The 23,359-nt window shown below is 39.2% G+C and overlaps 1 protein-coding gene and 1 non-coding gene across 5 annotated transcripts in view; both read left to right on the forward strand.

Annotated features, from left to right (window-relative positions):
• The window catches only part of SBF2 (SET binding factor 2), a 547,644-nt gene that overhangs the window by 469,930 nt on the left and 54,355 nt on the right, over window positions 1-23,359 (forward strand). For all 4 annotated transcript variants that reach the window (XM_033206047.1, XM_033206049.1, XM_033206048.1 and 1 more), the window contains 6 exons: window positions 1,772-1,967; window positions 5,140-5,267; window positions 6,437-6,612; window positions 10,400-10,545; window positions 13,299-13,497; window positions 21,161-21,357. In XM_033206047.1, the coding sequence (XP_033061938.1) occupies window positions 1,772-1,967; window positions 5,140-5,267; window positions 6,437-6,612; window positions 10,400-10,545; window positions 13,299-13,497; window positions 21,161-21,357 (1,042 nt within the window). The remainder of the gene's footprint in view (window positions 1-1,771; window positions 1,968-5,139; window positions 5,268-6,436; window positions 6,613-10,399; window positions 10,546-13,298; window positions 13,498-21,160; window positions 21,358-23,359) is intronic.
• On the forward strand, window positions 8,962-9,023 carry LOC117081836. The gene has a single exon (XR_004436313.1). It is a non-coding gene; the product is annotated as a U7 small nuclear RNA (small nuclear RNA).

Consider the following 23,359-nt stretch of genomic DNA (forward strand, 5'->3'; position numbering starts at 1 on the left):
GAGCCACCGCGCCCGGCCCTCAAAAAATAATTTAAAAGTTAGCCAACCATGGTAGTGTTATCTGTAGCTCCAGATACTCAGGAGGCCAAGGTGGGAGGATCACTTGAGGCCAAGAGATTGAGGCTGCAGTGAACTGAGATCATGTCATTGCACTCCAGTCTGGGTGACAGAGCAAGACCCAGTCTCATAAACAAATAAATAAATAAATAAATAAATTCATTTCATTCATTCATTCATTCATTCATTCATTCATAGGAGCGAGCAGAAGCCAGATAGGTAGGAATATAATTCTAACAGAAACCTGAGACATAGTGATTATTATACTTTGGCTTTACATTTAGCTCTAAACTCACTAGAGCCAACAAAAAGAATACTGCTGATTAGTGTTTATTGCTTAGTAAAAAATAAGCATATTAGACATTCAGGGGAGATTTTTTTTCCTAGCCCTAAACTTTTCAGAGGAATGTATTATGTGGTTACTGAGTCAGAATTTCCTGAGTTGTGTAAATGTTCATTACGTGGCCAAGAAGGACAGGTCTTGTTAAAAGCTCGTCCATATTTTTTTTTTTTTTCAAAAACAGAAATAATAATGTCCAAATAATTCAAAAGTAATAATGTTCTTTGTATAAATTTGAGCATAAAAGAAATACACATTGTACAAAGTGAAAGTCCCTTGTAGTCCTCCCTATACTACCTCCACCCTTAACTATGATACCATTGCCTTTAATAGTTTAGTTCACAGTCTTACAATTCCTTTTCTTTTTCCAGAAATGAGATTATAATGTACATACTGGTTTCTAACTTGCTTTTTTAACTTATCAATGTATTCTGGAATTTTTTTTGTTTTTTTTTTTGTTTTTTGTTTTTTGTTTTTGAGATGGAGTCTTGCTTTGTCGCCCAGGCTAGAGTGCAGTAGCATGATCTTGGCTCACTGCAACCTCCCCCTCCCAGGTTCAAGCAATTCTCCTACCTCAGCCTCATGAGTAGCTGGGATTACAGGCGCCTGCCACCACACCCAGCTAATTTTTGTATTTTTAGTAGAGGCAGGGTTTCACCATGTTGGCCAGGCTGGTCTGGAACTCCTGACCTCAGGTGATCCACCTGCCTTGGCCTCCCAAAGTGGTGGGATTACAGGCGTGAGCCACTGCACCAGGCCTTCTGAATATTTTTCCATGTTAACACATATAGATCTATGTCATATTTTAAAGGTTACAGAATGTTTCATTGAATGAATATTTCAGATATTTGAGTTATTTCCCACTGATTTTACTTTTAGACAGTTCTGCAAAGAATCCTCCCACATTTGGATATATAAACTTCATTTCTGCCTCTTACCAAATCAGCTTTCTCATGTGACTATCTGGGAAGTCTGGCTTAAGATTTTTAGGTCTATAATTGAAAAGATCACCATGGTCTGAGTATTAGAAACTCCACAAAAGTTGTGTTTACAATACTTTCTCTAGCCAGGTAGCACTTTGGGAGGCTGGGGCAGGAGTATTGCTTGAGGCCAGGAGTTTGAGACCAGCCTGGGCAATGTAGCAGGATCCTGTCTGTACAAAAAAATTTAAAAATCAGCCAGGCATAGTGGTGCATGCCTGTAGTCTCAGCTACTCCTGAGGCTGAGGTCAGAGGATTTTTTGAGCCCAGGAGTTTGATGCTGCAGTGAATTATGATTGCACTACTGTATTCTAGGCTGGGCAACAGAGCAAGACCCTGTCTCCAAAAATCAATCAATTTGTCAATCAGTCAATCATTCTTTTTCTGTTGTAAGCCCAAGATTCTTAGACCTGCTCTGCTGCCAGGGGAAGAAATTGTCTGTGAGGGTCTTCGAGTCTTGCTGGATCCTGATGGAAGAGAAGAAGCTACTGGAGGTCTTCTTGGAGGCCCTCAGCTCCTGCCAGCAGAAGGAGCCTTGTTCCTCACCACATACAGAATTCTCTTCAGGGGAACCCCCCATGATCAGTTAGGTATGACTCAATATGCCATCAGAACATGGATATCTGTGTGGTACATGAGGTTTCGATCCCAGCTGTGCACAGTGATTTGCAGATCATTTTAAATCCAAAGTAAGCTTTTTGCCACACAGGTATTTTGGTGAAATACTTTAGTTGAACAGAGCTAATGATAATTTGGGTCATAGTTTTTTACTTGAAGAACAAAGGGTTGTCTTCTAAACAATAAATCAAGGGTTCATTTGTTGAAATGATCATAATTTCATGGGGCAGAGTATTATAACCTAGAGATATTCACTCTAACTGCTGAATATATTCCTTACTGGTTTGTCTTCACTTTCTGAGTCCTACAGTTAACTGTAAAACTAAGGTCTTGCGGATACTTGAACCTTTTTGTGGAAGGATATGCTGACCATCACAAGGTTGTCCAGCACCAATCCCACTTCCCTCTTATTCCATTCCAATTAACCCCACTTCCCTTTTGGCAGACAACTTCTCTTCTACTTGCCAAACTCCTATAACTTATATTTCTATTTTCTACTATTCAGTACAGCCTTCTATATTAGAAAGGAATAGCATGCCCTACCAGAAGTAATCTACATTATCTTCTTAAAGTCACTATAGTCTGTATGTAAAATGCTCTTGTTGAGAGGAAAAGCACATAATTAAGACTTTTGGGCAAAACAATAGGACTCCAAGTCAGAGCTCAGTGACTTGAGTCACTTAACATTTTTGTACTTTGTTTTCCTCTTTTATAAAATTGGGAGATTGGGCTTTCTTTGGTGATAATTCAGTGGTTCTTAACATTGACTACATATTTGAATTATCTGGAAATCTTAAAAAAAAAAAATACCAGTTTCTGGGCCCAACCCTCAAACAATTGAATTAGAATCTGAAGCAATAGAAATGGGGAGACCCAGGCATCTGTATATTTCTTTAGCCCCACAAGTGATTGTGATTGAGAACCATTGGGCTAAATGGTCACTAAAGTGCCTTTCTCCTCTGAAATTATGTATTTAGTAGCATATGATGAGTATGCACTGTGTACTACTCATTTGTTGGACAATTGAATTCAGATATATAAAATGTATTCTCTTTTAAATCTTAACAGTTGCATTACCCCTAGGTTGAATAGAATCAAGATGATTTAGTATATCAGTCATAAAAGACTGCTTACCATATAATGTGCAACAAGTTCATAAAATTAAATAAGAAAAGATGAATTTGTAAGAATAGTTCTGCTTATTTTGAAAAAGTGAAAAGGAGGCCGGGCGCGGTGGCTCAAGTCTGTAATCCCAGCACTTTGGGAGGCTGAGACGGGCGGATCACGAGGTCAGGAGATCGAGACCATCCTGGCTAACATGGTGAAACCCCGTCTCTACTAAAAATACAAAAACTAGCCGGGCGAGGTGGCGGGCACCTGTAGTCCCAGCTACTCGGGAGGCTGAGGCAGGAGAATGGCGTAAACCCAGGAGGGGAGCTTGCAGTGAGCTGAGATCCAGCCACTGCACTCCAGTCTGGGCGACAGAGCGAGACTCCGCCTCAAAAAAAAAAAAAAAAAAAAAAAAAAAGAAAAAGTGAAAAGGAGAAAAAATGTCTTAGCCCACTCCTTCATATTGCTGTACACAAATTATATTTGAAAGTAAACGTACTTTTAAAATAAACCATACAGTACTTACAATTTTTTATAGTAGGACTTTTGTGAGATTAATGGCCATAAACATACATTTTGGACACATAAACATGTGATACTTACGTGGTCATTTAAATTGTTGTAATTTATTTTAAAATCTTGGTTAGTGTGAAATCTCATATTCTCTGGCTTTTTCCTTTCAAATTTTGGATTAATTTCACTTAGGAAAATTATTTTTGTCATAGAAAATATTTTTATTTCCTTTTAAATTTCTAATTTAAAATTTCTCCTTTAATGACACATATAAATATTATAATTTTACATGTTATATAAATGTAGGTGTTAAATACATCCTAGAACTTAAATCCTATGTACATCCTGACTTTGCTTAGCCTCTGGATATGAGCTTGATGTAAAAAGGTAGTCAGAATTTTTCTAGATTACAGGTTGATAGATCCAGGGAATTAGGATTCTGATTATAATAAATGAAGAAATGTGTGGGCTGTTAAATAAGATGAACCTAGTTCACATCTCCCCACCTCCTCCCCATCCTGGCTTACTAGCTGGGAGGCCTTGTTCATTGCCACTCCTGTTATGTTCCTCTACCACTGCCTAAAATGCTCTTCCTTTCCCTTCTGCAAATCCAGATTCTACACTTCCTTTAAAGGTCATCTTCTCCCTCACTTCTCCCAGAAATCATTTTCTATCCATCTAGCATGCAGAGCTCCTTCTCTGAAATATTTAAATCCCTGTAGTCTGTTCCCTCAAACGTAAGAGCTAACCACATATTATTATATTCTGCATGTGACTCTCCTCCCACGGGAAATTGGAAGCTCTTCAAGGGAGGTCTTGAGTGTGCTACCTTTTTCTAGACTCTCATCTTCGTAACCTCAGGTACTTGATAAATAATTATTTATATTTTCCCATGTTTGCTTTAATAAACTCCTAAAAATCTTGCGCCTAAGTCCAGGCTTGTTTTCCAAAGTCACACATATATAGTATAACACCTTTTACCATATATGGAAACAAACTTTAAAAACCTGTTCTCTTTTGCTTCATCCTTACATTAAATATCTTGGATGTCTTTTCAATACTTGAGGAGTACTTTTTCCTTTTTTGAACAAAACCTCCCTTTCTATAAATTGCCTTGAACCGGGTGATCTTGTGTGGCACACAGTAGGTTGGGGAGATAGAAAGAATGAAGGCAGTCAGGCTGTGACAGTTTCTTCACTCCAGGAAAGGATTCCGTCTCAGGAGTGGCAAGTCACTTGTCTCTAACTTCTCAGATTTCCAAGAATTCCAGTTCTTGCCTCATTCCTTCTGGTCAAGGATCCCTTCTATTGCCTCCTATGCTAATTGTGTGAAATGTAAGTCACTTGCCACTCCTGAGACATAATCCTTTCCTGGAGTGAAGGGCACTTGCTTTCACTGCATCCCTGGGCAGTGTCCTCTTCAAATTCATTTCTCCAGCAGTGACTGATGAAGTGAGCAGTAGATACTCTAGAAGTGAGCTATAAAGTGTTGTTGCTAAAGCTGTGTCCTGTCTGTTTACAGTGGGTGAGCAGACAGTTGTGCGGAGCTTTCCCATTGCCTCCATCACCAAGGAGAAGAAGATTACAATGCAGAACCAGCTACAGCAGAACATGCAAGAAGGACTGCAGATCACATCAGCATCTTTTCAGGTATTAAAAAAGGAAGCCATTGTTTTACTATTCAAAAATTTTCAAAAGTCAAATGATATTGTGGCCATTTTCTGTGGTCATGTGCTCAGAAGTTTCGAGGATAAGAATGGGGAAGGTCATAGGCTCTGAGAGGGTAATCATCAACTGAGTAAACTCATGAATGATATTGGATTTAATCCCTGGAGCCCCTTAGTGAACTCAGAGTACCAACAGATACTCAATAATGGTGATCTTAGAAACTTACACACATACAATTGGTTCTTATTCTCTCCCAAGGTATACCTCAGTACCTGTTTGATGAAGCCTTTAGATAAAAAGCAGTTGTCTTGGCATCTGTTTTGAAGGAAATGCCATGTGGCTGTTCTATGGAAAGGTAGAAAGTATAGCTTAGGGCTAAAGTTCTATTGGTACTAGTTGCATACCCCTGATAAAGCAAGAAGTTTTCCAGGGGTTTATGACTATATCAGAACTTTGTAGAATCACTAATGCAAACCAGACCCTGGAAGAAGGACCTTTTCTTAGTTTTTCCTTTTTGTAAATTCTCAGTTTGTAATATTTTGCTTTTCTTATTCTTCATCACTTCTCAGATTTCAGTTCTTGCCTCATACCTTCTAGTCAAGGATCTCTCCTATTGGCTTCTGTGCTAATTGTGTGAAATGTAAGGCTGCTGATCTTTAGGCTCCAGACCTCTCATCACCTGAAAGCATTGGCTGCCTAAGGATTTCCTCACTGTTCCACCTTCCAAAGAACTCCACACTTGAATATTGCCTAGCTGTACTAATTAGGATTCTAGTCAAATGGATTTTTTTTCTTCCTACATTTGTTGTATCTGGGTAGGAAGAGTCCTTATTAGGCCAAATTCTCTATCTGGAACCAACCAGTTGAGAAATTAGAAGGGCATGTTTGCTAGTACAATTCCCTATCCCATTGTAGAAGAATAATCTTTAAGAAACTGACTTGAAGATACATGATTTTCCTTGCCAACTAGCCATTTATGGCAAGTAAACCTTTTTGAGCCTTTTATTTTTAAAAAATTAAAAATTGCATGTTATCCAAAGTCCCTTCAACCTCCAGTCTTGCCATTCTGTGTTATTATATTCTGTTGTTTGGGGGAAAGTTGCCTGGAAATCCTTAATGCTTCTTTTGTGTTTAATCTCTTTTGCTTCTAGTTGATTAAGGTAGCATTTGATGAAGAAGTCAGTCCAGAAGTGGTAGAGATCTTTAAGAAACAGCTGATGAAGTTCCGTTATCCTCAGTCCATTTTCAGCACCTTTGCTTTTGCTGCTGGACAGACTACCCCACAAATAATTTTACCAAAACAGAAGGAAAAGAACACTTCTTTTCGGTAAGAAGAAAGACGAGTCTGTTAATTTCAGCCCTCCCATAATTGATTGCAAAAGGAGTGACCTATCCTTTGTGTCCAGGTGTAAGCAATTGTTCTTTTCATTCACTGTTCTGTTTCTGTCAAGCCATGGGGCCAAGATCATAAAGTTACGGAACAGCAGCATTGATAAATGTAGCAAGTTTCAAACACTAAAAGCTATCAGAGGCTTTGACTGTCATGTCCATTGCTCATAATCCTTTTTTAGAATGTGAAATTCTATTTTCTCTTTTTTCCATATTGATCACTTTCTAAATGCTTTTGACCAATCCCTTCAGCTTTTATTAATGTCCAGGCCCAGTGGACAGATTTGCTTTTATCTAGAAACAGGAGGCTTTATTTTCTGTTTTACGTAACTCTTTTGAACATTCCAAACTTACAGAAAATTCATAACAGTAGTACAAAGAATTTCTGTGTATATTTTACCCAGATTCACCAGTAGTTTCTACTTTGGTCCATTTGTTTATCATTCTCTCTCTTAAATATACATATTTTTTTTTTGAGCCATTTGAGTTAGATATAAGATATCCCTTTATCCTTAAGTACATCACATAAATACATTAAGGAATATATTTATCCTTAAATATATTTCCTAAGAACAAAGACATTATCTTTTTATTTTTTTATTTTATTTTTTAAATTTATTTATTATACTTTAAGTTCTGGAATACATGTGCAGAACGCGCAGGTTTGTTACGTAGGTATACATGTGCCATGGTGGTTTGCTGCACCCATCAACCCATCATCTAGGTTTTAAGCCCCACATGTGTTAGGTGTTTGTCCTAATGCCCTCTCTCCCCTTGCCCAACATTATCTTACATAAGCACAGTAATCAAAACCGGAAAATTTAATTAATATAAAACTTTTACCTAACCCAGAGTCTATATTCACATTGTGTTAATGATCCTTTTTTAGTTTAGTATCTAAACTTTTTTTTTTTTTTTGAGACAGAGTCTGGCTCTGCTGCCCAGGCTGGAGTGCAGTGGCCAGATCTCAGCTCACTGCAAGCCCCGCCACCTGGGTTTACGCCATTCTCCTGCCTCAGCTTCCCAAGTAGCTGAGACTACAGGTGCCCACCTCGTCGCCCGGCTAGTTTTTTGTAGTTTTTAGTAGAGACGCGGTTTCACCGTATTAGCCAGGATGGTCTCGATCTCCTGACCTCGTGATCCGCCCGTCTCGGCCTCCCAAAGTGTTGGGACTACAGGCTTGAGCCACCGCGCCCGGCCAGTACCTAAACTTTTTTATTCCTGGTCCAGGATCTAATCCAGGATCAGGCATTGCATTTCGTTGTCATATTTCTTTAGTATGAACCCTTATTTTCTAGAAAGTTTTTAGAAATTTATGTTGAAAGTTTTAAACTTCAGTTATTACAAAATAATAATTGTTTTAAGTTATCTTCCATCAGTGATAAAATATAAGGGCTAAAATTTCATTCATTGTTAACCATGTAGAATGTGGGCATCTGCCAATACAAATTGTAATACTAGGGAGAGCTTTGCAGACTTTGGAAAAGAGGCCCTTCCTTTTGCCTGAAAGAAGGGTAGATTGGGGATTATAGAAGATTTGAGGTTTCAGACAGTATATTATTTCTCAGTTGCACAGCTAGCCACCTGTATTACCTGGTAAGCAAAGGAGACCAGAAATATCCAGGTATGGTATGCTGAAGCATGACCAAGTTCCTAGTGATTTACAGCAATGGGCCAAGCATCTTGACTTAGCACCATAGGGTCGCAGAGGAGCCTATGATGTTTGTTATCTCAGCCTTCAATGGAAGAGACAAAGCTTTGTGTGATATTTTACATTTACAAACTATCAGAAACATGTATATTTATATTAGTTTCAGAAATATATACCTGTATCAAGCCTGTTGTATTAGCTGCAACAGAGATATAGCAATTTAAAAATTTTAAGGCTGGACGCGGTGGCTCAAGCCTGTAATCCCAGCACTTTGGGAGGCCGAGATGGGCGGATCACAGGGTCAGGAGATCGAGACCATCCTGGCTAACCCAGTGAAACCCCCGTCTCTACTAAAAAATACAAAAAAAAAAAAAACTAGCTGGGCGAGGTGGCGGGCGCCTATAGTCCCGGCTACTCGGGAGGCTGAGGCAGGAGAATGGCATGAACCCGAAGGGCGGAGCTTGCAGTGAGCTGAGATCTGGCCACTGCACTCTAGTTTGGGCGACAGAGCGAGACTCCATCTCAAAAAAAAAAAAAAAAAAAAAAAATTTTAAGTGTTGCCTGGGTATATGAAACAAAAGATATATCTTTAGCTGGGAAAAAATTTCAAAACTCCCATAGAGTTTAAATTATACCTAGTGTTACAGCTCTTTTGGAATTTGTCTAGCAGGCTTTCCATTTTTGGCCAGAAAGCCCACTAATAAAAATTTTAAAGTAAAAATAAAAGTTATACAAGTGACTTACAATAAGTTTAATTTAGCAAATACAGTATTTTATGCTTCCCAGCAGTTATCTCAAACTTGTTTCATAACCTTCAGGTTTACATTGCAAATAACTAAAGACGGAGTCTGGTGAAACTGTTTTGACAATAAAAGAAGCCTTATCACTTCTTACTGAATGGCAGGAAAACACCAGAAGAGTTCTTTTGTGATAGAGAAGAATATAATCAAGAACAGTCTTCAGAATCTTCACCTCCATCTGATTAGTCAGGAAATAGGTTCTCTGTTTAATTCTCTGGATTGCCTAGATTTTCTGTCAGCAAGAAGGGGTAAATTGTTTGAATAAATAAAGTACTTTTAGGTCCAAATGATTTACGTCTTAATTTCCCTTTAATTAAAGCTGATTCTCAAAAGGATACTTAAGTTTCTGATTTATTTTTATCCTCTTAAAAAAGGGGAATTACATTATTTTTCTATGCTTCTTAAGGTTTACAGCTAATTAGAGTCAGGACATCACATATACACACTTAAAACGGTTAAGAAATAAGCAAATGTGGCCGGGCGCGGTGGCTCAAGCCTGTAATCCCAGCACTTTGGGAGGCCGAGACGGGCGGATCACGAGGTCAGGAGATCGAGACCATCCTGGCTAACACAGTGAAACCCCGTCTCTACTAAAAAAATAGAAAAAACTAGCCGGGCGAGGTGGCGGGCGCCTGTAGTCCCAGCTACTCTGGAGGCTGAGGCAGGAGAATGGCGTGAACCCAGGAGGCGGAGCTTGCAGTGAGCTGAGATTGTGCCACTGCACTCCAGCCTGGGCGACAGAGCGAGACTCCGTCTCAAAAAAAAAAAAAAAAAAAAAAAAAGAAATAAGCAAATGTGTTGCCAACTATGAAGGTCATATGATCTCAGAGAAAGTCTTGGGAATTGGTAGAAAGAGAATTTGAGTAAGTAGAGAAGCAGGCAGGCTAGCTTTCCATGTAGGAGGACTCCAACAAGCATGCTTTGTGGGAACTGTGGTAGGGACAGTGGCATGGGGATAACCAGAATGGGTTCAGGGCAGTCCTCCCCAAAAAGCCAAACCAAGGAGTTTAGATATGGGGTGATAAGTAGTTTGTATCTCACTTTACGTTTTCCTGCACGTTTTGCCTAAGACAGTGTCCCGATGACAATGATTTTATGGGAAATTAGTCTACTGCCATATTAAAAATAACCTAAAGAAGGAGAGGCTTAACAAAAGTCTGGACCAGTAGTGGCTGTGGGAAAGGAAAAGAAACAATTTGAGCTAAGTAGGTATCAACAATACAAGTAGTGCTTTTATATTAAGTTAACATTCTCTTTGGTTTCATGACTTGTAGTACCTTCTCAAAAACAATTGTGAAAGGTGCCAAAAGGGCAGGGAAAATGACAATTGGACGGCAATATTTACTGAAGAAGAGGACAGGGACAATTGTGGAAGAAAGAGTAAGTCGTCCTGGATGGAATGAAGATGATGATGTATCTGGTATGTGACAACTTGAATTTCCTTCATTATTCAACTTTCTTATATGAATAAGAGACTAATATGTAGTTGCACTTAAATTTTGATTCACAAAAACCTAGATCTCATGAGAAGATAGAAGCACTTACCAGCTTCTTAGAACTGGGGGAAAAATATTTTCCCAGTATTCCATTGTTCAGGTAATATTTTGTTAAATTATACTTCTTCTTTACTAAATCCATACAGCTAATTGGTCATTTTTATGTGGGTCTCATTAAAGGAAGAAAGAAGGAAACCTCACTGCATGGGAAATTTAGGTATAGGGTAGTCCCCTGTATCTTATTCTTCTAGAATAAGAATTTAAGGTAAGGACATTGAACATTTCAAGTTGAAGATTTCAGTTTTTGGTAAGAACATTGTTGGTGCTCTTAATCAAAATGGGGGACCTAAGATGAAGGAATACTTAGGTCATAAGAAAAAATACTTGCTAAATATTTGAAAGAACAGCTACAATACCTCTGAGTGGGAAAAATAGAGGCAGAAAGCTAGTAGCAAAATGTCTGAGTGACTGTTTCCCATTCTTAACCCGGTATCAAATAGGCTATGGAATCAGCACTACAGAAAAGCTGATATAATGGGAGACAGAATGCCATTACACCCTTTTTTTCCCTCAGGATCTTAGAATCAGTCACCAGTGGTTATGTAAGAACTACTACTACTAACAACAACATTTTTAAAAAGAAACCTCATCTTTAGAGAAAGCACTGGCTAACAGGTCTCCATTTTCAGTTGCTGGGATAAAGAAGCTATGTGGGCTGGGCCCAGTGGCTCATGCCTATAATCCCAACACTTTGGGAGGCTAAGGCAGGCAGATCACTTGAGGCCAGGAGTTCAAGACCAGCCTGGCCAACATGGCAAAACCCTGTCTCTACTAAAATAAAATTTTAGCCAGGCATGGTGGCATGCACCTGTAGTCCCAACTGCTCAGGAGGCTGAGGCATGAGAATTGCTTGAACTTGGGAGGAGAAGGTTGCAGTGAGCCGAGATGGCACCACTGCACTCCAGCCTGGGTCGGACAGAACAAGACTCTGCCTCAAAAAAAAAAAAAAAAGAACCTATGTAGTTTTATATGTATGTATGCATGCCCTGGGTGAGAATGTGTACCTACAAGCTTGCCTCTGGGGGCAATGAAAATACTCACCATTACATTACTAAAATAACCATTTGTTGGAACCCTGATCTTTTCACAGTCGTATGTCAAGCCATAAAAATATTGTTGCTACCCATCACTATTGACTCTTCTAACTCAATTTTTTTATGTTTCATGGAACAAAACTTATTATTCTATGATAATTATTCTACTAAAAGACAAAATTATATAATGTTCTTTGCTCCTCTGAAAATAAAAGGCCAACACAGAATTGATACCTGATTATATTGCATTGTGAAGTTCACAAATTGAAACATGAATTGAAGTTCACAAATTGAAACACAGCTGTTGATTTTCTGCTTTTTTAAAATATATTTTAATGAAAGAGGGCCATATCTTTGCCTGCACATTAGTACTTTGAGTACATTTTCAAAAACTTTGAAAGCTTGATTTGATGTCTCTTACTTTCAAAATAAATAAGGAAGTAAATTAGGACAGTTTTTAACATGGAATTTGTTTTTTTGTTTTTTTGTTTTTTTCAGTTAGAACATGCAGTACCAATTAGCAATGTCCTTTAAAAAAAAAAAAGCCTCCCTAAAATATTTGATTATTGAGTAAATTCTTCCACATCTAAAATCGTAAAGGATTCTGTAACCTGTGATTGTAAAACTGTGAGGGGGTTTCCCACGTACACCACATCCTCTAACAAAAATATTTCCAGGAAAAAAGTGTAACTTCTTTATGCCTCTCTGAGGAAATACAGTTCTTTTTCCCTCTAATGAACTTCTGGTTAATCCAGAAATTTCTAATAAAAGTTTATGGTCTGAAAAGTAAACTGAAATCTGGATGATGAGCTTGTATAGTGATTATACGAAAGATAAATTTTACTGATGGGTTAGCCTCTGACAAACTTTGGGTGTTTTTATAGAATCCTAAATGGAAATCACTACAATTTGACAATAAGCAAGCCTGCGTGAAACAGAACAGTGTAGGTAATGAATTCAAAATTATATTGTTTTTAGAAATTATTTAAATGGTATTATTTTCCTGACATTTTTTAGTTGAATTACTGATATTTTATTTCTTGACTATTCATTACACTTTTAACTTATGTTTATTTAAGTGTGATCCCTCACAGAAGTTATATGATTTAATTTGTGATATACATAATACTTGTCATCCTAATATAAACCTGTCTTGGTGTAAGGGTCTTCTTTAAAAGGAAGTGGGATTTTTTGGGGTTTTTTGGTTTGTTTGTTTGTTTGTTTGTTTGTTTTTGAGACAGAGTCTTGCTCGGTTGCCCAGGCTGGAGTGCTGTGGCACAGTCTCAGCTCACTGCAACCTCCGCCTCCCGGGTTCCAGTGATTCTCCTGCCTCAGCCTCCCGAGTAGCTGGGATTACAGGTGACTGCCACCACACCAGGCTAATTTTTTGTAGTTTTAGTAGAGATGAGATTTTACCATGTTGGTCAGGCTGGTCTCGAACTCCTGACCTCGTGATCCGCCCACCTCAGCCTCCCAAAGTGCTGGGATTACAGGTGTGAGCCACCATGCCCAGCCCAAAAGGAAGTTTTTAATCCTGTGCTTTGAGCTAATCATTTCTTCAATATCTATCTCTACCATCCCAGTTTCAGATGAGAGTGAGCTCCCCACAAGTACCACCCTGAAGGCCTCCGAGAAGTCTACAATGGAACAGTTGGTAGAAAAGGCTTGTTTCAGAGACTATCAGCGTTTAGGTTTAGGAACCATAAGTGGCAGCTCTTCCCGTTCAAGACCCGAGTATTTTCGAATTACTGCCTCCAACAGGATGTATTCACTCTGCCGGAGGTAAGTGTGTCAGTGGGCTCCAAAAAGAGGTCTTCTTTCCTTTCTTCTGATTTGAATCTTTAATAGGCCATTTGCATCCATAGCCCTGAGATAGATAAAAATGCCTGAAAATAAGAACAGGGTTTCCAGGATATGACCAAGCATCTCATTGGCATTTCTGGAACAATTACCTTACTGAAAGTACCTCCAGTAGGTAAGAAGGTGAAAGGTAAACTACTCACCCCTCTATGAATTTCTCTTGTCTCTCTCTTCCCAGTTTGCTTCTTTTCTAGCATGACTAAAGATAACTTGAAGAACAGGATTTTCCCGGGCCAATAGAAGACATGAAAGTCTTTTGTAGACTGGGGAGCCACAAACTCTTTCTATAAAGGGTCAGTTGGTAAATATTTTCAGTTTATGAGCCATAGAGTCTCTTGTTGCAACTATTCAGCTGTGCCGCAAAAGCAGCCACAGAGAGTAAGGAAATGAGTGGGCATGGCCATTTGTGGCCCATAGGCTATAATTTGCTGACCCAGGTGTAGGCAAGGGTTTCTTATGCCGTCTAACTGGAATGTTTTCAAGGGAATATTACTTAAAGGATGTAAATAAAGAGACATTTTCTTTTTCCTGTTCTTGTCATCTCTCACTGTTTTTCAAATATTTTGAGCCTTATTCCATGCTTTACTATATGTAAATATATATTTTCTAAAATTACGTTTTCACCATTCACAAGTTTAGTCATTTTCATCTCTAGGTTAGTTGTTTTCTTTGCATTTATAAATCCCTGCTTAAACAGCTCTGAAAGCACTTTGTAAATTGTAAGCTTTGTACATATTTTAGAAAGTTGTCTTAATGTTACTGTTGGTTTCAACCCTGTTGCTCTTAAAGATTGATATGTCATTTTAAATGACAATTTAAGTTTACAAATATTAATATGAAACTTGAGAAACAAGTTGGGAATATAGTTTTGAGATTGTGGCCAAATAAACATTTTGAATGAAGTTCTGAAAAATTGGGACTCTGAGTATGCAGTAATTTTTCTGGAATTCTCTGTCATTCTAACTAAATGTTCTCTGAAGATAAGTCATGTTGTTGGGGTGTGATATCCTGCTGTTTGGAAAGTTTGCTATCAAAATTATGCCAGCCATTGAGAAAACAGACCCATTTATCATTCCAATCTGTCAGAAGTAAAATAAAATTTTAGTAGATGACTTATTAGAACACTGTTTATAAAGCATTTATGGTGGTAAAAAGTAATATATATCCATTAAGTTTTAGCAGGAAGGAAATGGAATAAAAAATAATCCAGAAGAAGGCAAGAAAGGAAAAAAAAAAGGGGACATAGACCAAATGGAATAAATAACAAGTACTAAGATGGTAGATTTAAATTCAAATATATCCATAATTGCATTAATTATTAATTGACTAAATGTTCCAATTCAAAGAAAGAGATCGGGGTTTGCTTTAAAAAAAAAAAAAAAAGTGGGCGCAGCGGCTCATGCCTGTGATCCCAGCACTTTGGGAGGCCAAGACGGGTGGATCACAAGGTCAAGAGATCGAGACCATCCTGGCCAACATGTAGCTACTAAAAATACAAAAATTAGCTGGGCATGGTGGTGCACACCTGTAGTCCCAGCTACTTGGGAGGCTGAGGCAGGAGAATCACTTGAACCCTGGAGGCGGAGGTTACAGTGAGCCGAGATCATGCCACTGCACTCCAGCCTGGTGACAGAGCAACACTCTGTCTCAAAAAAAAAAAAAAAAAAAAACTTTCTGCTGCTTTTAAAGGACAAATCTAGTATACAAGTATGTAAAAAGGTAGAAAGTAAAAGGATAGAAAAAATATACTACACAAAACTAACTTTAAAAAAAGTTGTTGTCACTATATGAATATCAAAGTAGACTTTAAAAGCAATAAGAAAGGATGGTTCATAATGACAAAAGGTTTATTTTACACACAGTAATTCATTAAGACCAAATGGAGTTTATTATAAGAATAGAGTACTGGTTTGATATCTGAAAATCAGTCAGTGTAATTTACCACATTAACAGAATTAAAAAGAAGTTTATTATATAAAGAAAAGCATTTTGGAAATGCAAAGTACACTTATGAGTTTTATTTATGTGAATTTATGTATGTAAATTCTGTATTTTTTGTCACATTTATGACTTTTAGAAAAAAGCTCTCAGCAAAATAGAGTAAGAATGAGCTCCCCATGAGTAGTGCCCCGAAGGCCTCAGAGGCGTCTGCAGTGGAACAGTGGGTAGCTCCTTAATCTTCTGTCTTAAAAATCCTACAAGGAAATTACTTATCTTAAAAATAAATAAAATATTAAGAGCTTTTTCTCTGAAATTCGGACAAGGATGCCCATTATCACCACTTCTATTCAGTGTTGTACTAGAGGTCTTAGGTAGTGCAGAGAGACTAGAAAAGTAATAAAAGGTATAAAGATTGAAAAGAAAGAAATAAAACTGCCATTACTCACAGATAACCAAAATGCACATGTAGAAAATCTGAAGGAATCTACCCATAAACTTTTAAAAGTATTAAGTGGACTTAGTACAGGGTCACTGATAAGGTCACTAGTACAAAGTCATTTACAATAATTAGTCGTATATATACTAAAAACATTATTACAAAATGAAATTTTCAAAAAGTGGTGCTGTTTTGGTACTATTCCCACTATTTACAGTAGCGCTAGAAAACATTACTGAGGGATGAATCTAATAATCTGTGCAAGACCTCTACATGGAATATTTAAAACAATATTGAAGATCATTGAAGAGCTAAATAAGTAGACATTTCAGATTCTTAGATTAGAATATTCAGTATTCTAAAACTGAAATTGTTCTATAGAATCAACAGAGTCCCAATCTCAGCAAAATGTTAATGGAAACTGAAAAGGTAAATTCTAAGAGTTACATAAAAATGCAGAAGACAAAGAGTAGCCAAGTATTACAGAATAATACTATAGGATGTCAAGACTTTTTATAAAGCTACGGTAATTAAGACAGTATAGGATTGACACAAGAATGAACAAATTGACCAGTGGAGCAAAATAGGGAATATAAAACAGAAATACCCCAACATATGTGGATACTTGATTTAAGATAAAAATAACACAAGAGGCCGGGCGCGGTGGCTCAAGCCTATAATCCCAGCACTTTGGGAGGCCGAGACGGGCGGATCACGAGGTCAGGAGATCGAGACCATCCTGGCTAACACGGTGAAACCCCGTCTCTACTAAAAAATACAAAAAACTAGCCGGGCGAGGTGGCGGGCGCCTGTAGTCCCAGCTACTCGGGAGGCTGAGGCAGGAGAATGGCGTGAACCCGGGAGGCGGAGCTTGCAGTGAGCTGAGATCTGGCCACTGCACTCCAGTCCCGGCGACAGAGCGAGACTCCGCCTCAAAAAAAAAAAAAAAAACACAAGAGCAGTGGATAGAAGATGTTTTTTTCAATAAAGGATGCTGGGAAAAATTAATCTTGACCTCTACCTTATACCATATACAAAAGTTAATTCCCATTGACATATAGATCTATATGTAAAAGGTTAAAACAATAGGTTTGTTATTAAGGTTAAAACAAACTTAAAACAATAAAGCTTCTAGAAGATAAGAGAACGTCTTCATGACCTTGAAGTATAGGGAAAGATTTCTTGGGATGGGAAAAACATTATCTATAAAGTAAAAAATTAATAAATGTAGAACTTCTGTATATCAGGAGATATCATCAAGAGAGTAAAAAGGACTGTAAATTGGTTAATAACTTTGGAAAGTTGTCTAATGCTATCTAAACATTTAAACATCTACTGAACATATTCATAACCTATTACCTAGAAATTCTCCTCTTAGGTGGAGTAGAATTTCTAACAGAAATACATATGTGCTCCCAAAAGACATCTACAAGAATGTTCATGGCAACATTCTTAATAATTAAAAAAACTAGAAACTACTCAAAATCAACAAGAGAGTAAATAAATGGTATTATACTCACACAGTGAAATACTATACAGTAATGAAAATGAACAAACTACACGTGAGTACAATAACACGCATGGATCTCATAAACATAATATTGAGCCAAAGAAGCCAAACATGAAAGAATAAACTCTGTTGATTCCCTTTATCTAGAATTCAAAAAGAAGCGAAACTCATCCACATTGTTAGCATTCAGGATAGTAGTAATCTTTTTTTTTTTTTTTTTTGAGACACAGTCTTGCTCTGTCTCCCAGGCTGGAGTGCAGTGATGCGATTCCAATTCACTGCAGCCTCAACCTCCCTGGCTCAGGCGATCCTTCCATTTCAGCCTTCTAAGTAGCTGGGACTAGGCGCATGCCACCAAATCTGGCTAATTTTCTTTTTATTTTATTAATTTTTGTAGAGAAGAGGTCTCACTATGTTGCCCAGGCTGGTCTCGAACTCCTAGGCTCAAGCAATCCTCCCAGCTCAGCCTCCCAAGTGCTGGGATTACAGGTGTAAGCCACCGTGCCAGGCAGGATAGTGGTAATCTTTAAGAAGGAGGAAGAAATAGTGACTGGGAGGAAATACTAGATCTTGGATGCTTGTAGTGGTCCATTTCTTGACCGAGGTGGTAGTGATATCACCTAGATTTTGAGCATTTGTATGTGAATTATGCTTGAATTAAAACGTTTCCACAACAGCTTCTGAAGCCTAGTCTACCACTTGAGAGTTAACTGTAGAGCCCAGAGCTGAAGGCTCTGAGTAGTGGGTTAGGATGGGAAATTGATATCTTTCATTATGAAATGAGACTGGTACTGAGAGTAGCTTCTATTGGTCTTTAGGCTTCACACTATTTGCCCCAGCACTAGGGGCTATCCAGCTGTCATGCAAGCCCGTGTCAGGAAGCAGGAGAGAGTCGTAGATCTTGTATGTAACAGAATATGGTCTGTGTGTAGTGTTCATTCAAAGTGCAAGGAGATGGCCCACTACAGGGGGCAGGGAGTGAAGGAGTGTGCTCCTTCTTTACCAGTTATTGAAGTAGCTCCTGGAGCCATTAAACATTACTCCCTTATCTAATACACACTGTATCTTGAAACAAGTTGGGAAAAACTGATATTCAGGTGGAGATAGAGGGTCCTAATCATGGAACTGCCTTTTCAGTCTTCATGAGTGACTATGTCTGTAGCTTGGTCTTTTCATCAGTTTGTGGTATTAGAAAAATTCAGGTCACAACTTCCTAGAGCACCAAAGCCCTAGGCTTTCCAAATGCTTATAAGGTATCATTGGTTAAGTATGGAAAGTTAATTTGGCATTCAGTAAAGTAGTTGAAGGTTATGATTTATGTGACCATAAACTGATTTCCTCTCCCTCCTCTCAGCACTGGTTCTTATCAAGATAAGGGATAAGAAGTTCTGGAAATGGATAGTGGTGGTTGTTGCACAACATTGGGAATGTACTAAATGCCACTGGTTTGTACACATAAAAAAGGATAGCATGAATCCCAACACTTCGGGAGGCCAAGGTGGGCGGAGCACCTAAGGTCGGGAGTCCGAGACCAGCCTGACCAACATGGAGAAACCCCATCTCTACCAAAAATACAAAATTAGCCGGGTTCGGTGGCACATATCTGTAATCCCGGCTACTCGGAAGGCTGAGGCAGGAGAATTGCCTGAACCCGGGAGGCGGAGGTTGCAGTGAGCCGAGATCGCACCACTGCACTCCAGCCTAGGCATAAAGAGCGAAACTCTGTCTCAAAAAATAAATAAAAAATAAAATAAATAAATAAGGATACCATGGGCCGGGCGCAGTGGCTCACGCCTGTAATCCCAGCACTTTGGGAGGCCGAGGCATGTGGATCACCTGAGGTTGGGAGTTCGAGACCAGCCTGACCAACATGGAGAAACGTCTCTGCTGAAAATACAAAATTAGCCAGATGTAATCGCAGCTACTCGGGAGGCTGAGGCAGGAGAATTGCTTGAACCCTGGAGGCAGAGGTTGCAGTGAGCCGAAATCGTGCCATTGCACTCCAGCCTGGGCGACAGAGTGAAATTCCGTCTCAAAAAAAGGATAGCATGGTAAATTTTATGTTACGTATATTTTACCAAAATTTAAAAATCACCAGCCGGGCGTGGTGGCTCATGCTTGTAATCCCAGCACTTTGGGAGGCTGGGGCGGGCTGATCATGAGGTCAGGAGATCGAGACCATCCTGGTCAACACGGTGAAACCCCGTCTCTACTAAAAATAAAAAAAATTAGCCGGGTGTGGTTGCAGGTGCCTGTAGTCCCAGCTATTCGGGAGGCTGAGGCAGGAGAATGGCGAACCCGGGAGGTGGAGCTTGCAGTGAGCCGAGATCACGCCAACGCACTCCAGCCTGGGTGACAGAGCAAGACTACATCTGAAAAAAAAAAAAAAAAATCACCAAAAAAAAGATATAGGCTTAGTGGTTAGGAGGTTATAAATATAAAATCTGTTTAGTGTAGTATTTCTTTTTTTTTTTTTTTTTTTTTTTTTAGACGGAGTCTCACTCTGTCGCCGGGGCTGGAGTGCAGTGGCCGGATCTCAGCTCACTGCAAGCTCCGCCTCCCGGGTTCACGCCATTCTCCTGCCTCAGCCTCCCGAGTAGCTGGGACTACAGGCGCCCGCCACCTCGCCCGGCTAGTTTTTTGTATTTTTTAGTAGAGACGGGGTTTCACCGTGTTAGCCAGGATGGTCTCGATCTCCTGACCTCGTGATCCGCCCGCCTCGGCCTCCCAAAGTGCTGGGATTACAGGCTTGAGCCACCGCGCCCGGCCTTAGTGTAGTATTTCTAAGTAAACTAAAAAAGGAAATGACTCTGAAACCTGCCTATCTTCTTGCATTTATTAATCTGTATGTATTCTTAAATGTTATTTTCCCAGCATCATATCCTGTAACTTTATAAGCTAATATTTTGAAGTATCAACATGTAGTGTTATTAACTATTTAAACTCATTTGACATTTGAACATATTGTTCTCATGCCAAAAATAATTTGGTTTTGGTTTTTAGCCTTTCACCATCTCAGGCAGTGTAATATTGGCATGCTCTATTCTCTGATGTCATCTCAGTGATCTGTGAATTGTTGACAGTTTGACTTGTCATTCTCATGAGGTTGACATTAATCTGGTAATCTTACAATCTTTATTTCAAGTTGTGGAAAAGTAATGTATAAGGCAAGTTCAACAGAGGCCTTTTAAAGAATTCTACATAATATTTTTATTTTCTAAATTTATTCAGCAGAAGTCTGCAATATCAGTGAAAGGGGCTTTTTCCAAAAAAGACCACAGATCAGTGGATGAGTTAGCTATTTTCACCATCTAGGGATTTTCTTCTCAATCCCTGAAGAATTCAGGAGTTGAAACTAAGTTCCATATTTGAAATATGTTGACCAGGCACAGTGGCTCATGCCCATAATCCCAGCACTTTGGGAGGCTGAGGAAGGAGGATCGCTTGAGCCCAAAAATTTGAGACCAGCCTGGACAACAAAGTGAGACCCTGTCTCTACAAAAAAAAAATTAAATTAAAAAAGAAAATAAATATATCTTACCCTTCAACTAATATGTTTCTGAATCTTAGAAAATTACTATGATATTAATATTCAATTTCTTATATTCTCTCTCTCCCTCTTCTCTCATTTCTTTCCCCTTCTCTTCCCCTCTGCTCCTTCCCCCAATCATTCTCTTCTCCCTTCTATGTCTCTGAAGCTATCCTGGCCTTTTAGTTGTACCTCAAGCTGTACAGGACAGTAGTTTACCGAGAGTGGCTCGCTGCTATCGACACAATCGCCTGCCTGTTGTGTGTTGGAAGAACTCAAGAAGTGGTACTCTGCTCCTCCGATCTGGAGGATTCCATGGGAAGGGAGTCGTTGGTCTTTTCAAATCTCAAAACTCCCCTCAGGCCGGTAAGCATCTGTCTATAACACAATTACCACCCGTTCACATAAGGGTATTACTAAAAATAAAGGAAGTAAAATCTGGGAATGGAACCTTTTCATCAAGTCTTGTCTCACACACGAACTTTTCCATTTTGCTACATACAACATGTACAGCTTAAACAAGAACTATACTAGGTAGTGTGAGGCTCCACATTGAATTTGACATCTTAATATGTCTGGTCTGTACTTGGATTTTAATAGAAATTAATATAATAAAGTCTTTGGTCCTAGGCAATTTTCATTCCAGCAAACCAGAGTATCCACAGATGGAAACTAGGTTATACCAATCTTTTTTCTTCTGGGAAGCATCCAAATACATTTAACAACTTCAGAGGCAAGACGAGATTCTGTGCCATATGATATGAGATATCCATCCTCATACTTACAAGTCATATGCACAAACTAACGACTGCAAATGCTGCTTCAGGGGCTTTCAAGCAAAGAGGTTTTTAGGAAGCTAGCGAAATAATATGTACAGCTGCCCCGTATTCTGAGGATACTTGTGAGTACCATGTCTGAGGTCTTGAAGTCAGGAGCTGTGTTTTGCTGACCTTTCTCACAGCTTCTGCCTCATAATAGATACTCAAAAAAAATGAAACAGTGGGCCACTAAGATATCAGATCCAATTTAGGGATGGCTGCATTCTTCCACCTTTGGAAATGAAGTAAACTCAGAATCTGATTCATCAGGTACAACCATGTGCTTTTTGAAAGTCAGCCAATGTTTTGATCATTAGGTTGACTGAGGGCAGCCTTCCACCTGCCTTGGAGTCTCACTATTGGTGTAATGGAAGGCAATTGACTTTTTACTGTTTCTCCTGTGAAACACTGTGTACCCCCCAGCCACCTGGTGGGTATATTAGAACATAAGAAGGGGCCAGGTGCAATGGCTCATGCCTGTAGTCCCAGCTACTTGGAAGGCCAAGGTGGGAGGATTGCTTGTGCCCAGGAGTTCAAGACCAGCCTGGGCAACATGGCAAAACCCCATATCTACAAAAAAGTACAAAAATTAGCCAGGCATGGTGGCATGCACCTGAGTCCCAGCTATTCCAGAGGCCGAGGTGGGAGAATTGTTTGAGCCCATGAGGTAAAGGCTATAGTGAGCCACAGTTGTACCACTGCACTCCAGCCTGAAAGAATGAGACCCTGTCTCAAAAAAATGAAATAAAATAATAATAAAATAGAACACAAGCATATGTAAGTTATGTAAAATGAGTGAATGATATTAGGAGCACCGATAAGTGAATCACTAAGCTTTTAGTTGGAAAACAATTGAAACTTATTCCACTTGTTGCTGATTTTTTTTTTTTTTTTTTTTTTTTTTTTTTTTTTTTTTTTGAGACGGAGTCTTGCTCTGCCACCCAGGCTGGAGTGCAGTGGCCGGCTCTCAGCTCACTGCAAGCTCCGCCTCCCGGGTTCACGCCATTCTCCTGTCTCAGCCTCCCGAGTAGCTGGGACTACAGGCGCCCGCCTCGTCGCCCGGCTAGTTTTTTGTAATTTTTAGTAGAGACGGGGTTTCACCGTATTAGCCAGGATGGTCTCGATCTCCTGACCTCGTGATCGCCCATCTCGGCCTCCCAAAGTGCTGGGATTACAGGCTTGAGCCACCGCGCCCGGCCTGATTTTTTTAATTTAATTTAAATTTACTGTATTTCATATTCAACTCACACCTTTACTCACAACTAATATCTTTTTTTGTTTGTTTTGTTTTTTTGTTTGTTTTGTTTTTGTTTTGAGACAGAGTCTCGCTCTGTCGCCCAAGCTAGAGTGCGATGGCACAATCTTGGCTCACTGCAACCTCCGCCTCCCAGGTTAAAGCGATTCTCCCACCTCAGCCTCCCAAGTAGCTGGGATTATAGGCGCCCACCACTACGCCTGGCTAATTTTTATATTTTTAGTAGAGACAGGGTTTCACCATGTTTGTCAGGCTGGTATCGAACTCCTGACCTCAGGTGATCTGCCCGCCTCGG

The sequence above is a fragment of the Trachypithecus francoisi genome, unplaced genomic scaffold, assembly GCF_009764315.1.
Source record: "Trachypithecus francoisi isolate TF-2019V2 unplaced genomic scaffold, Tfra_2.0 Lachesis_group8, whole genome shotgun sequence".
In the NCBI taxonomy this organism is placed as follows: domain Eukaryota; kingdom Metazoa; phylum Chordata; class Mammalia; order Primates; family Cercopithecidae; genus Trachypithecus; species Trachypithecus francoisi.